This window comes from Zosterops lateralis (genome assembly GCF_965231275.1).
Source record: "Zosterops lateralis genome assembly, chromosome: 16".
Classification (NCBI taxonomy): Eukaryota; Metazoa; Chordata; class Aves; order Passeriformes; family Zosteropidae; genus Zosterops; species Zosterops lateralis.
This window is the reverse complement of record NC_139776.1, coordinates 12300099-12314651: the sequence shown is the minus strand read 5'-3', so window position 1 is coordinate 12314651 and position 14553 is coordinate 12300099. Positions and strand designations below refer to the sequence as shown.

Genomic DNA, 14553 nt, shown 5'->3' with positions numbered 1-14553 from the left:
AAGAACAAAAGAGATCTGAGTCAGAAGGAGGAACTCCAGAAGGGAAGGCATTCACTCCTGTGCTTTGCCTGGGTGTGAAGGGTGATCCCTGCCAGGCTCAGCTGTGTTGCTACCAGACCAGGTAGCAGCAATCACTAGAGATGTGCCCACAGCAATGTTAAATCATTCCTTGAGAGCTGCCTGTTTGCTCCAGATACCTCAATCCAGAAAAGAGCTCCTTTTCTCTCTGTCAAGAGACAGAGCTCTCAAACACCAGGGGACTGAGCTGCCCCTACAACACTCCCCTGAACCCACTGCAGGGGCCTGCAGGACTCACATCAAAGATCTCGAAGCCTGCAATGTCCAGCACCCCGATGAAGAACTGCCTGGCCAGTTTGGTGTCCAGGGTCCTGTTGATCCGGGCCACCAGCCACTTGAACATGCGATCGTAGGTGGCTTTAGCCAGGGCCCCCACAGCATAGAGCACCTGCCAAGGCAAACCCAGAGCACACAGTGAGCTCCTCCTGCTCCTGCAGGAGCCACAGGCTGAGAGACAGCTCCTCTTGCCATACAAAGCATGGACAGACTAATCCAAGGAGTTCGTGGTTACAGTACAAGCTCCAAAATCAGTTTTACATTCCTCACAAGTGTGTTCCTGCCTACCTGGCCTATCTTGCCTGCAAGGTCTTAGGATAGAAATTAAGTTTAAAGTGACGTTTTCAGGAGCCTTGTGCCTGGCAGGGGCCTAGAGCCCACTTAGGATAAGACACCAGTTCCTGAGGTCCTCTTGAATTGTGCTCAAGGCCTGGATTGCACTATTCAGGCCAGGTCTGGATTCCCAGCTGGGCTGGGGCTGGAACCTGACAAGAGACATATTTGGTGCATTTGAGTCTTCTACAAGATCAACTCAGGTGAGTGTTTAGATATCTAGAGTTTTCTACTTTTCAGGGCTGAACTCTTCACAGGAGTGTGACTGTTTGAAGCAGATCCATAGGACCTGGACCTCCTCTGGCTGGGATCCAACCCACATGTCAAAGACACTGCACTGAACTTCCAGCCTTGGCTGATGTGCAGAGCTATCAGCCAGCTCTGCCACCCATTTTCCTGTTCCTAAAAGCCAAGAACTATGGACACACTCTCTCCTGCTGCTCTGGAGTCCCCACCTACACCCAAGACAGACTGAAGCACCAGTGGCACCCCAGTGTGAGCAGGGGACACGTGTCCTGCTGTCCTGTCACTCACCTGCTCCACGTTCTGACCTTTGGTCACATACTCATTGCCCACTTTCACACGAGGATGGAGCAGCCCCTTGATGAGGTCAGCTGAGCTGATTCCCATGAGATAGGCAGCTTTGTCAGCACCTGGAAAACAGCACAAACGTGTGAGGAGCCCACAAGGAGGGTCTGGGAAGGGAAAAAGGAACCAAAATAAAAAAATTATCTGCTCTTAAAATGACCAGTGCTAGCCACACTAGTTTTTCTACCTGCTCCAGAGTCTCCTCCAGTGTCTAATGTGATTTTTCATCTTGGATAGTGTATGGTGCTTTAAAGTTTGAATGTCCTGACTGTGAAGTTACTGTTTGGAGGGCTGCTGCACCTTATCAAGTGCTTATCAGGTTTTAGTCTTCTTGATCTGGGATTCTCTATGTGTTTTCCAATGGAGGTTTGAATTTCCACACAGTGAATTTGAATTGACCAGAAGAGAGATTGTCTTTCATAAACTCCTAATAGCAGATTGTAGCTAGAAAATCACTTGGGAAATCACTGCCATATCAAAACCTTCATTAATTGCCAGGTAGCAGCTAAAGCCTGTGTTACCCCTCCTGAGGCAAAGAGAACTTTTCCTTCATGAATGTTAACATGACAAAGACTGATCCATGTAGTCATTTCTGCTGGATCCCTGCTGAAACCTTCCAAGTACATTCTAGGGCTCCCCCTTCTCACCCTCCCATATGCTGGAACATCACCCCCTCCCTTCAGGTTTGCTCGGCAGCCTGACTGTTCTTAGATCTGTGAGTTGCATTGGTGTGGGAACTGACAGTGGTCAGAACAGGGATTCTCAGGCTCCAGGCAGTGCCTTGAAGCCTGTGGGAAAGCCAAGGACAGAACTCTCTCAGTCTGGCCTGGGAAATCATAAGGAGGAACCCAAAACAATCTTGTCAATACCGTCCTCCTCACCCTGGTGTTTTTCCAACTTTGTTACTGGTAGAGATGTTTACAAAAAGGTGGTGCTCTAAAGGACCAATCCTATTCATTGTACCCAAACACTGTATAAAAAGAACCTGTCTTTCATTAAGCTTTGCTATAATGTCCTCTGAAGGAATTGGAGTTCTACATGTTGTTACATGAGCCGTCCTGAATTGTAACAATACATTGGATTTTGCTGAGCAACAAACCAGGAAAAGTGTTAGACAGTGATTGTGTCCTACTCTAACTGCCCTTGAGGAGGCTGTGAGCTGAGCAGGTCCAGCTCTGTGAGTGCCCTGCCTGGAATGGTGCCCAGTGAAGTGCAAGAGAGGAAGAGCAGGAGGAGACTGCACAAGATGAACCCCAGCTGGGTTGTGACACCCTGTGATGCTGCTGAGACAAGTCTGATGCAGATGAGACCACCTTGCAGAGAGACTATCCCAAATATTCCCAAGGACAAGCCCTTGGTGCAGCCCCAGAGGGGCCTAAGAGAGTGTGGGTGTTTGGGGTCAGGGTCCCTGACCTCACAGGCCAGGAGTGGGGAGTTATGGGCAGATCTGGAGCACAGAGCCCCACTCACTTTCAGTGCCATCAGCCTCTGCCTGCTCCTCCCGCTGCTTCTGCTTGAACTTCATGTTCCCAAAGTGCATGATGGCCCCCACTATTTTATAGGAGCCATATTTCTCATCGTTGCTGAAGCCCAGGATGTCCATGGCGTGCTGAGGAGACACAAAGCAGTAGAGATAGAACAAATTCACCACGCTGAGGTGAGGGTTGCTTCCTTCTCCCACTGTCTCCTTAGGTACTGTCCCTGCCCTGGGGTGGGCACCTAACCAAGGAATCCTGTCCATGGGCTTTGAATGTGGCTCCAGCTCCCACAAGACCTATTTGAAAGCAAAAGGACTGGCCTAACATCCATAAGGAGGAGTTTTCCAAGCTGAGGGTTCAGGAGGAGACCTGACTGATCTCTACAGCTCCCTGACAGGAGGGGGCAGCCAGGGGGAGTCAGACTCTGCTCCCAGAGAAGAGGGACAGGATGGGAGGGAACAACCTCAGACTGTGCCAGGGGAGGCTCAGGTTGGACATCAGGAGGAATTTCTTCACAGAAAGAGTTGTCAAGCAAGTTGTCAGGGGCTGTCCAGGGAGATTTGGAGTCCCCATCCCTGGAGGTATCCAAGGAAGGACTGGATGTGGCACTCAGTACTCTGAGCTGAGTCAGGGTGAGGATAAATCACAGATTGGGCTCAGTGATCTTGGGGGTCTTTTCCAAATTTAATGATTTTGTGATCTTCATTCTCAGGGGCACTATGGGAAGTGCTCATGTGCCACAGCCTTTTCCTGACTCAGGGAATTACTCTCCCTTCCCTGCCTGGATGAGGCTGTTGGTGGAGATCAGAGTCACTCTGCCCCTTCTTGTTAGAACACGAGGGTGTTCACAACAACCACCAATAAACCAGAGGGAATTCCCAACTAACATAAAGAGGGATACACAGCAAGCCAGGACACATCCCCAGAGCTGCCCAGGAGGAGGCTGTGCCCTCCTCAGGCCCAGGGCTGTGCACGTACATCAGTGGCCATGAGCTCCTGGCCATCATCCAGGTTGTCCACCGTGGTCACACCCTGGGAGCAGAAGTGGTAGTCGTAGGGGTTGAGGGACAGCAGCAGCATATCTGTAGGGGGATGACATGCAGAGGGTGAGGCCAGGCTGGCAGGGACACCCCTGGGCAGAGGGACAGCCCTGCACACAGATGGGGCAGGAAGGATTCCCCAGCCTCAACCAGAGGGCACCAGCTGAAGGAAGAACTGGCTCTTCCAGCACAGGCAGGTCCACACATGTATCCACCTCTTCTGTGTTTGCCTCCTGCTTGCTATCTTGGGATATGGCCTGGCTGCAGACTGATTTAGAAGTGGCCACCATGCCCTTGTGACTCCAGATAAGATTACTGCTCTCTCAGACCTGCCTAATAAGGTACTGCTCAGCACCAAGCTCAGGAGCCCTCAGCCAAGAGCTGACCACCCCAGGGGGCTGTGCCAGCCATCCTTCTGCGTGGGGAAAGGCTTTCTGAGTGTGCTGAGGCACCGGGAGGCTGCTCAGAGGACAGAGCTGCCCCAAAAACTCAAATCAGGTGAGGCTGTCCTGGGGATCACATCTACACCAGTGCAGCTGTTTCCAAGCTCACCTAGAACAGGTCATCTCACTTGTTCAGGAGGCTGCAAAACACTTCCCTCTATCCCAAAATGAGTAAATCTTCAGTCTGCACACTCTGGCCAGTGCTGTACCCACCACCCCACGAGGACTCTGTGCAAGGCAGCTTTGCAAAGCACATTCCCATCTTGCAGGTGGACCCTGGGTGGCCTCAGCTCCTACACTGTGGCAGAAAGGGCTTTAGCCTGGCTTCTCAGCCTGTGAGGACAATGGAGGCTGGGCTAGATGACCTCTTGAAATCCCTCCCACCCTGATTTACCCACCAATCCTATGAGCCTGCACAGCTAGCAAAGCATTCATGGGCAGAAGCTGCATGGTGAGCTGGGTCTGCTCATTGCTGTGGACCCCAAAGCTGACAACAGCTCTCTGGGGCTGTTTTCAGGCCATCCTGCTCTAAGGGCTGTGCTGCATCTTTGGATGCCTCACCTTGCAGCTCTGGTTTCTTCCCAGAGAGGATCTGGTAGAAGATGTGGTAGCTTCGCTCTTTGGGTTGCTGGAAAATCACTCTGGATTTTTCCAGAAGATCTACAATGAAATAGGGCAGAGGGATCAGAGCAGGGCCTGTTCCTTCCCAGAGCTGAGCACAAATGGTGGGAGGAATTCCCTCCCCAGGGCAGCTACTCACAGATGTCAATGTCTGCAGAGGCCAATTTCCCTGAGGGACCAAAGTGGATCCGGATGAACTTGCCCTGAGAACACACACAGGAGGTAAGTGCTGGCCTTGGCCACAGAGGTACAGTTCTGAACAGCCCCTAGGAACTGAATTCATTTCCTGCTTCCTGAGCTTCTGCTGATGCCAGGCAAATTACTGGGCTCTGTAAAGGGGTGAAGTTCTCTGGTTTGTAATGTGAAGAAGCTCAAAGAGCATTGCCCAAGGGTTTAAATACCAGGCAGGCAGAAATTTCACTGACAGCAGATAAAGCCTTGTCTTCAAGTCTATTCTTACCACAGACCATTTCTGCAGGGCCCTGTGACCTCCCTGCAGCCCCTGCTCTGTGCTGGGCTCAGGGTCTCCCCCAGCAGTGCCCCCCTCCCCTCCAGGCACAGGAGCCACAGCAGAGCCAGGCTGGGCTGAGCAAAAATGGTCCTGCTTCCTGGAAGGGACACACTTGTCTGCCCCAGAGCATTGCAGGCTGTGCTCACTGTCCCTCTCAGCTTTGCTCCTGCCAGGGATGTCTCTCTGCAGCCACACTAACACCAGGGCCATTCATGCTGGCCACCATTTGCTGCACTGATGGAACCAGAAAAACTTGGCTCTGGCAGTCCAGCCCCACCAGGAAACAGATCCAGCTGCCTGCTTCGTGTCTGTGGCTCCCAGTGCACAAACCCCAGTGCCACCCAGGGTGCAGGCAGCCCACACAGGCAGCCACAGCTCCCTGCCCCACTGAGGCACTCACAAAACGCGAGGAGTTGTCATTCCTTATGGTTTTGGCATTGCCAAAAGCTTCCATGGCCGGGTTGGCCTCGATGATTTGATCCTCGAGGGTGCCCTAGAGAACAGAACCAAAGGATGTGTCAGCTCCCACACAGCCAGAGGGGATCTGTCACCAGGAACACGGGGCAGTGCCAGGGGCTGCTTGCTGCACTCCTCAGCTGTCTGTGCGACCTGCTGCTCCCCAGGTATTTCCTTGTGTGCCCAGGCCACGCAGCTCAGTTTAGGGACCAGCACAGTTGGGGTTCGCAGCAGTGCCCTCTGTGGCCTTCTCCTCACCTAAACTGGAGTCCCAGGCTGCTGTCCCCTCTGCACACAGCAGTCCTTGCCTCCTTTCTTAGGAGCTACACTATGCAAACCAAGAGCAAGGTCGTGCTGTCACCGCAACAGTCTGAATCATGTCAAGCTCTCTGACATCAGGCATTTCGTCTTCCACCAAACCAAAGTCTAGGACAGCTCCCATCAGCAGCATATTGTGAAACAAGGGGTCCCTACACCAACAACATGCATTGCAGGGTCCCAGTGTGATGGGAGTACACCACAAGTCCCAGCTGGCATGATCTGCTGGGAATACTGGGGCTCTCCTGAGCAAGCCCTGAGGTGAATCCTCTCCTAACCTTGTCTTTCCCATGTGTGTTTCTCTGTTCACAGATAAAGAGACAGCCTCTGCCCCATGCAGGTAAAGCAGGACAAGGATTTGAGGAGAGGAGCAAGAGACTGGTGCTAAAGCACATGAAGGACAGTGGGGTTTGACACCTGATAGAGAGTTTGGTGGCACAGGCACCTGCAGGATTTTTCATGAGAGCTTTGCCCAGGCTTTGACACATTACAGTCCACAGGGCTTTGTTCAGGTGGGGAACACCAGCTCTGGGCTGCCCACCCAGAGCCACCCTCTCTTTCCAGTGCTGGAACCACAACTGCTCCACACCTCTGCAGCTCCAGGCGTGTGAAGGGCAAAAGAGACAGGGAGCAGCTGTGAATCACACAGTTCGCAACACACTATCACCCTTGATCTCTTTTCTCTAAATTCAGCCTGGCCTGGGAGATTCTGTGAGGGCAGCCCCAAGACCCACAGATCAGCCCTGAGCTGCCTCACTCTGTTTGCCCAAGTGGTCACCCGTGTGATGATCCCCCAGACAAGGGCGTGCACCAGCTAAAGGCTCAGAGAAATCAAGAGCCAAGGATGTGGGTCTGAGCCCTTGGGGTGCTGGGAGCCCCAGGGCCTGAACCTTTGCTGGTTTTCCTTGGAGCAAACCCCTCAGGAATGTCCCCCAGGCAAGGACATCAGCTGCCTGCAGTGGTGGGCAGTGCCAGCCCAGGGCTTGGCAAGTCTGGCACCAGCAGGGCACTGATCTGCAGCCAGAGCACAGGGCAGGGGGGCTTCTCCTGCCCCTCAGCACCACCACCCCTGGCTGGGCTTTGAGCCTGAGGAGGATCTCCAGGGTGTGAAGGCTTCCCCTCACCTTTGGAGGAACCTACACCACTCCCAGGCAAACACTGGAGAGAAATGAATGTTTGAGATGTAATTATCTCTTGAAGGAGAGGGATAATAATATCCCTTGAAGGAGAAGTTGGAGTCAGAAAGACACCAAGAGACGAAACAGCAAATCTCCCAGCTATGGGAAGGAGGGAGATACAAAGCCAGCTGGAGAACTAAGCACTGCCTGGTGCTGCTCCCAGACCTAAGGCAGAGGCCCCACACATCATCCCATCACAGATCTCTGGTGCAGCAGGACTCTGTCCTCAGCATTAAAGAGCCCACAACACTTACCCCAGTTTTAGTGGAAAGAGCTGCCTAGAGAAAGGAGAGAAAATTGTCTTTAGAAATCCAGAAATGCCAGGCAAGAACCACAAGAAGCATGGTCAGAAAAGCAGGGCATGACCATTTAGTGCCAAAAAAATTCCAAGAAAAAAAAAAAACAAAAACAAAAACAAAAACAAAAAACTTGGAGGATTAAACTTTACAGGAGAGGCCAAAAAGTTGTTAAATAGATTAGCTCAAGAAAATAAAGAAATGCATCAAAAAGCAAGAACAGTTAAATTCAAACTCAAAGAAGAGGAAAGAAAATAATGCTGAAGAATTGCTTGTGTGATACCTAAAGCAGCCAGTTTGCTTCCACGAGGGGAAAGCAGGCTGGAGCCTCAAAGTATCCAGAAGAAATAAGCAATTGCAAGGGCAGCTCAAAAATAACCAGCACCAAAGAAAAGCAAGATTCAAAACAAGAGCAAGAAAAGCACGAGGTAAAAAAGGGTCAAAATTAACAAAAGGAGGGAAAAAAGGAGAAAATGCTGAAAAGCAAGGCTTAAAAGAGGCAAGGTGGGAAATGGAAGGTTTACTTCTTCCCTTTAATGCTCCTTAAGAAGATCACTGGGGTGTTGAAGAAGGAAGAGAAAGAGAACAACTAAAGCACCTCTTCCAGGCTGCACGGATTGAGCAGCCACATTAAAAAAAAATAAAAATAAAAATCAATCCATTTCCCCTTGAGCAGAATAACTTCAAGCCTTGCTTGTTCAAAAGTCAGAGAAAAGCCAAGCCCTGGGTGGGTCAGACCAAAACACGTTTCCAAACACAAAATGTTGGGGAAGAAAAAGCAAGAACAAAGGGGAAGGAGGGGAAAAAATTTAAAAAGAAAAAAGCAAGAAAGGAAGAAAACAGCAAGGACTTGTTTCAAAAGAAGGTCTTACTAATTTCTTGCCCGGTGTGTCGCCCAAGGCTGCGACAATGGCAAAGTACTGAATGACCCGCTTGGTGTTTACAGTCTTACCAGCACCAGATTCTCCGCTTAGAGTAACAGAAATACACAGATCAAGGGCATGAGGCAAAGAACAGGCACAGCTCATCCCAGACTCTGCCGGGCTGCCCCGGGATGGGGAACTCAGCTCTCCATCCCCCGGCCCGCGGGGTACGTGCTGGGGTTTGGGGCTCGCCCTTGGAGGCACAGGCAGCTCCGGGCTGTCCGTGTCCCCCGGTGGCAGCCCCGGCCCGCCCGGCTCCCGGCGGGGGCTCAGCTGCGGGCACGGCCGTGCCCCGGGGCTGCAGCTGTCCGGGCTCAGCCCGCTCTGCTGGGGCATCTCGGGGATGGCATGGGCTGGATGTGCCCGCTGTGGGCTGCGGGGGGCCCCGCTGAGCTCATCCCTATAGTTAGTGATCCCATTGTAATCCCAGAGCACAAAGAGCCGGGGGGAGCGGGCGGCGGAGCCGCCACCGGACACGCGCCAGGCATCGCTCCGCAGCCCCTGCCTTTCCTAATTAGGCCATGGCCCGGGCTAAAAATGTCCGCGGCTCCTGGCAGCGGCCAGGGGTCCTTTAGAGTCCTTTATATAGCCCTTATCTATATGTCACTTGAAATCAACCTGGCCTCCGCCCTCCCACGTCACCCTCCTCCCCCGCCGCCGCCCTCCGGCAGCATCTCCCCACGGCCTTGGCCTCCATCTCCGCTTTCCCTGGGCTGCCCGGGGGGTGCCGGTGCTCGGGGCGCCCCGCGGCAGCTCCCGCAGCTGTCGGGGTGCGGGGGAGCCCGGCCCGCGCGGGGCTTTGTCACCTGGCACGGGGGCGGCGGCAGCCTGGGCGGGAGGGGTGACAGCTGGGACGGGGAGGGGACACTGCCGGGGAGAGGGGGGCTCCTCTGGGCACAGGGTGCCCGTCCGGGCAGCACAGCACGGGGAGGCTCTGCTCACTGCGGGGCCGGGCAGCACCAGGGGATGGATGGAGGGATGGATGGATGGACGGACGGATGGAGGGATGGAGGGATGGATGGATGGATGGATGGATGGATGGATGGATGGATGGATGGATGGAGGGATGGATGGATGGATGGATGGATGGATGGATGGATGGATGGATGGATGGATGGAGGGATGGAGGATGGATGGATGGATGGATGGATGGAGAGATGGATGGATGGATGGAGGGATGGATGGATGGATGGATGGATGGATGGATGGAGGGATGGATGGATGGATGGATGGATGGATGGATGGATGGATGGAGGGATGGATGGATGGATGGATGGATGGAGGGATGGATGGATGGATGGATGGATGGATGGATGGATGGACGGACGGACGGATGGATGGAGGGATGGATGGATGGATGGATGGATGGATGGATGGATGGAGGGATGGATGGATGGATGGATGGATGGATGGATGGATGGATGGATGGAGGGATGGATGGATGGAGGGATGGAGGGAGGGATGGATGGAGGATGGATGGGCACTTACGTGATGAGCATGGACTGGTTTTCACGGTCTGGAAGAGAAGGAGCCGGCGTTAGGGCAGCCTTGCCCTGACCTCAGCCCTGCCCCAGGAGCCCGGAGTGCCGAGTTTGGGGTCCCCAGGGCAGGGCTTACTGCGCAGCATGTCGTTGTAGGCGTTGTCGGCGATGGAGTAGATGTGCGGGGGCGCCTCCGAGCGCCGCTTGCCCTTGTAGGCTGCCACCACGGGCGCCGTGTACACGGGCAGCCACTTGTAGGGGTTGATGGTGACGCAGAAGAGCCCCGAGTAGGTCTGCAGGGGGAAAAGGGGTAGATGAGGCACGTCCCAGTGCCTCCCTCAGCTCCCCGCCCCACGGGTCCCCGGGCTTACATAGATCATCCAGTGGGAGTAGCGGCGCTTCAGGTTGTAGAGCACGGAGGGCTCGTTGAGGTGTGTCAGCATGGCCATGTCCTCGATCATGTCGAACTTGGGGGGGTTCATGGGCTGCACCTCGTCCTCCTTCACCACCCGTGTCTGGCAGAGGAAGGGACACGTCAGGGGGAGCCCAGTCCTCACCCAGCACCCCAAATCCTGCCAGGTGGAAGGACAGTCCCATGGTGGGGACAGCCTTGACCACAGTGCCTGCTGTCATCCCGACAGGGCTGCCCAAGGTTTTGGGGTGACAGCCCCAGGGCAGCCCCAGCAGCACCAGCCACAAAGCCCAGCTGGGACAAGCAAGCCCAGCTTGTTCCCTCCTCAGGGAGAGGGGCTCTTGCTGAGCCTGGCAAGTTGTTCCCCCTCAATGTGCTCAACACCCCCGTCCTGTATTCTCCTTCCCAGCCTAAAAGCCCATGCCAGGGCTGCCTTTTGCTCCAACACATCCCTGGTTATTTGGGCAAACAGCTGAAGCCTGTACCACATCACTTAAAACTGGATTTATTTAATCCCACGAGACCAAGCACGGGGAAAATATCACGTTACGTATCTGGCCTGGACAGGAGAAGCTGGATTTAGCAAATGGTCTTGTTAATAAAAATTAAATTAAGTCTTTCAGAGGTTTACCTTTTTTATGGGTGAAGATGAAGTGTGTGGTGTTGAAAGGTGCCAGGTGCTAAAAGCAGGGTACACAGAAGGATAAGGGAGGGCTTTATGTCCCTTGAAACTTTCTGCTGGAAATGCTTATCCAGGGAAAGCTGATACAGTTTCTGATTTTGTAAATCCGTGACAAATCATCAAAAAGACAGTTTCAAGAGAAAACAGCAAAAGAGGGTTTGGAAACTGCTCTGTTCTCAGAATCTGAAGGTGTTCTGAATATCAGAATCAACTTTTAAAATTTAAACTCCTCTATAACAAATTTTGCTTTGGAGAGGGCAAATCTCTTTACTTGCTTTTCAAAATTCAGACAAAAATATTTTCAAAGCCTTGACACATTTCAAAGATGATGACTTCCTTTCTTTTTTTTTTTTTTTTTTTTTTTTTTTTTTTTTTTTTTTTTTTTTTCACATTTAGCAGGCACAAACCCTTCTTAGTGCTATTCTGACTAGGGAAGAAATAGAAATAACCAAGTCTATCATCTACTGCCTGGTGAGGTCCTCGTTCTTTTTCCCAGTTTCCTACCACTGTCTCTGCTCTGCAGTGAAGTTGCGGGGTCATGAGACTCCCAGAACCAAGAAAGGAATATTAATTAAGCTCATTTGCAGCTAATTGCCCTGGATATTATCTCGACAAATACCAGCCGGTCCCTGCTTGCTTTGCCGCGGAAAGCTGGAGCCTCACCACCAGACAGAGCCTGTCCTCCCAACAGCTCACCCCCTGCAAATCTGGGCTAAAATGAGCAGGAATTGGCCAACTGGCCCCTTACCTGTTGTTTCAGGCTCCGGGATGAGCCGGGCACAGGTTCAGCATCACAAAGGGCTGTGCTGGGGCTGATTCCCCATCCAGGAGCTGTGCTGGGCCAGCCCCACCGTGTCCCCGGTGTGTCCCGCAGGACACCCCGGCTGTGACAGCCACCCCTCGGTGGGAGATGCTGAACTGGTGCCACTCTTGGCAAGGAACCGGCCTACGTGTGCTGACAGCGCTGTGTGTGTCCCCCCGGGGCACGGCTATCAGCGGGACAGGGTTATCAGCAAGAGCTCATGGCTTCAGACGTGATCTTGTCACACATATCCCCCCTCACACACACACTTGCTCTCCCTTGGAAAAGGAAAGGTATTTGCTTACTTCCTTATCTTTGGTTTCCACAGTGACTTTGCCACCAGAGCTTTCTTTTATTTCCACTTCGATGTAGGCTTCTTTCTCATCTGGGATCCAGGCTCGCTTCTTTCCTGGAGGAGATACGGGGAAAGGAAAGGAAAGGAAAGGAAAGGAAAGGAAAGGAAAGGAAAGGAAAGGAAAGGAAAGGAAAGGAAAGGAAAGGAAAGGAAAGGAAAGGAAAGGAAAGGAAAGGAAAGGAAAGGAAAGGAAAGGAAAGGAAAGGAAAGGAAAGGAAAGGAAAGGAAAGGAAAGGAAAGGAAAGGAAAGGAAAGGAAAGGAAAGGAAAGGAAAGGAAAGGAAAGGAAAGGAAAGGAGACATAGTACAGGTTGAAATGTAGGAGACCATGTGAAATTGTCAACTGAAAGCTACATAAATGCAGTGTGATATGTGGAAGGACAGTGATTATTCCTTCCTATGTTCTCAGTCATAGGAGCTGAGATTTCTTAGCTGCCTTCATGTTTGGCAGCTTTTTACTTTGGCGAGGTCAACTTCTAGCCTGACAAAAATCTGCTGCTCATGTGTGCCTGCACTCAGACCATCATGAGAGGAGGACAGTGTGAGGAAGCAAAACGCTTCTCTTCTGCCAAAGTGCAAGGAGCAAGTTGGGCCCTGGATCCTGAGCATGGCAAGCCATGGAAGAGCAGGATGGTTGGGACAGAGAGGACACCTCCAAAATGAAACAGCTGCAGAAGGCTTTGACACGGGTCCCTCAGCCCTCCTGCCCCTCAGGGTCGGGGGAGATGAAGGATCACCTCCACCCACACCTCCGCAAACCAGGGGGAAATCAAAACCCTGCTCTTCCCATTAGTGAGATCTTCTTGCCCTCCAGGGTGCTGGGGGGATTCTGCAGTGCCTGTGATGCCTTGAGGAGCAGGGAGGACTCCTGAGGGAGCCGTGGCAGAGGGGCAGGCTCGGGAACAGCCCGGGGCTCTTACCATCGAACGGGACTGTCTGAAGCTTCAGCTGCTCCGTGTAGCTCTTCCGCAGGTACGGAGCTGCCTCCCCAAACTCTTTCATGTCCAGCAGCTTGTCCATCTGGGAGAGGCTTGGCAGCAGCAAAGGAAGACTGAAAGACACCTGAGTGCTGAAAGGAGGGAGGGACAAGGGGTCAGTGCGTGGGGAAAGCTCCCACCGCTGGGTTGAGAACCGAGAGTGACATGGACACCAAACAAGCTTTTAATTCTAGGGAGTGAGAGAAGACAGGGACAACACTGCTAGCTGATAAAAATTATATCAATGAGACAATTACTGAATAATTTCCCTTTTGCTGATGTCGTCCCCACACTGGAAGTCCCAGCTGGGTGAGCCGGAATCGCTTTGGTGTCAAAATCCACATTCCCACTTTAAGTGAGATTGTCGATAACACCCCTGTCCTTGATAAGCTCAGCTAAAACCTATCCCAGCTCTAGAGACCCGCTGGGTTAGGGGGTTAGCCCTGCACAAAGACCCAGGGCTGCTCTGCTGAGCGGTAATGCAGGAAGATAAAAGCAAGGCTGGATGGATTATCCCTGGGAAGACCCTTCTAGAAGGCTGCTGTGGCAGCTGCTTGGAAAAGCGTTTTTATAACTGTGCTTAATATCCATCTAATGCAGTGCCACCCTGCAGAGCTCCGGAACGCCGCAGCCATCACGAATGGAGCCACAACTTGGCAAAAACACACAGTTCTCAGCAAAAATGCTCATGATCCAGGTCTGTCCCACCCTCCCCTGTGGCACCAGAGGCAGCCCCTGTCCTCTGGGATCAGCCACCCTGCAGGGGTGAAGCGGGTTAGTACAGGGGACACGCGTGCACACAGACATGCTCTGTATTACTGACCTTGGTGCTAGGACTGAGTGGCTCTGTGCATGCTGCAAAGCCCCTTTTTATTGTGTCTGTCAAGGTCAGAGTGGGAAAAGATATGTCAGAAATTCCCATGTGTCATGTCCACACAGCTCCATTGGTGCTGCTGTCCCACTGCCCGGACAGACACAAAAGGCAAACTTCACTTTTATCTCTCTGCAAAGGCAGCCTGGTTATTTTTATTCCTGTATTGTCAGATGAGTACAAAGGCAGAGTGAGAGACTGCAGCTTGGGAAGGCAGCACAGCTCTCCCAGCCTGCTCTGCCTGCACCAGTGGGGAGCTGAGGAGTGAGAACTCTGCCAGTTCCTCCTGCACCTGAGCTCCTGTTGCTCCTGCCTTGGACTATGCCAGGGGAGCTGCTGCTTGGTGGGATGTGTGTGGCCGCTGGCTTTTCCAGATGGAACATCCCAGCTTCTCACTCAGCTCTGGTTTAACTTCTCCCAGACAGACTGTCTGGG

At 52.7% G+C, this 14553-nt stretch overlaps 1 protein-coding gene across 1 annotated transcript in view; it reads right to left on the bottom strand.

The window, feature by feature from the left end:
• Positions 1-14169, bottom strand: part of MYH7B (myosin heavy chain 7B) — a gene marked incomplete at its 5' end in the record, with an annotated part of 29301 nt that extends 15132 nt beyond the window's left edge. Inside the window, 16 exon segments of the mRNA XM_083873341.1 lie at positions 317-466; positions 1222-1340; positions 2746-2884; positions 3732-3835; positions 4798-4896; positions 4997-5060; positions 5769-5861; positions 7575-7598; positions 8489-8585; positions 10028-10055; positions 10157-10313; positions 10392-10535; positions 12222-12325; positions 13191-13296; positions 13298-13339; positions 14071-14169. Coding sequence (XP_083729467.1) covers positions 317-466; positions 1222-1340; positions 2746-2884; positions 3732-3835; positions 4798-4896; positions 4997-5060; positions 5769-5861; positions 7575-7598; positions 8489-8585; positions 10028-10055; positions 10157-10313; positions 10392-10535; positions 12222-12325; positions 13191-13296; positions 13298-13339; positions 14071-14169 — 1569 coding nt within the window.
• Between the last annotated feature and the right edge of the window lie 384 nt (positions 14170-14553).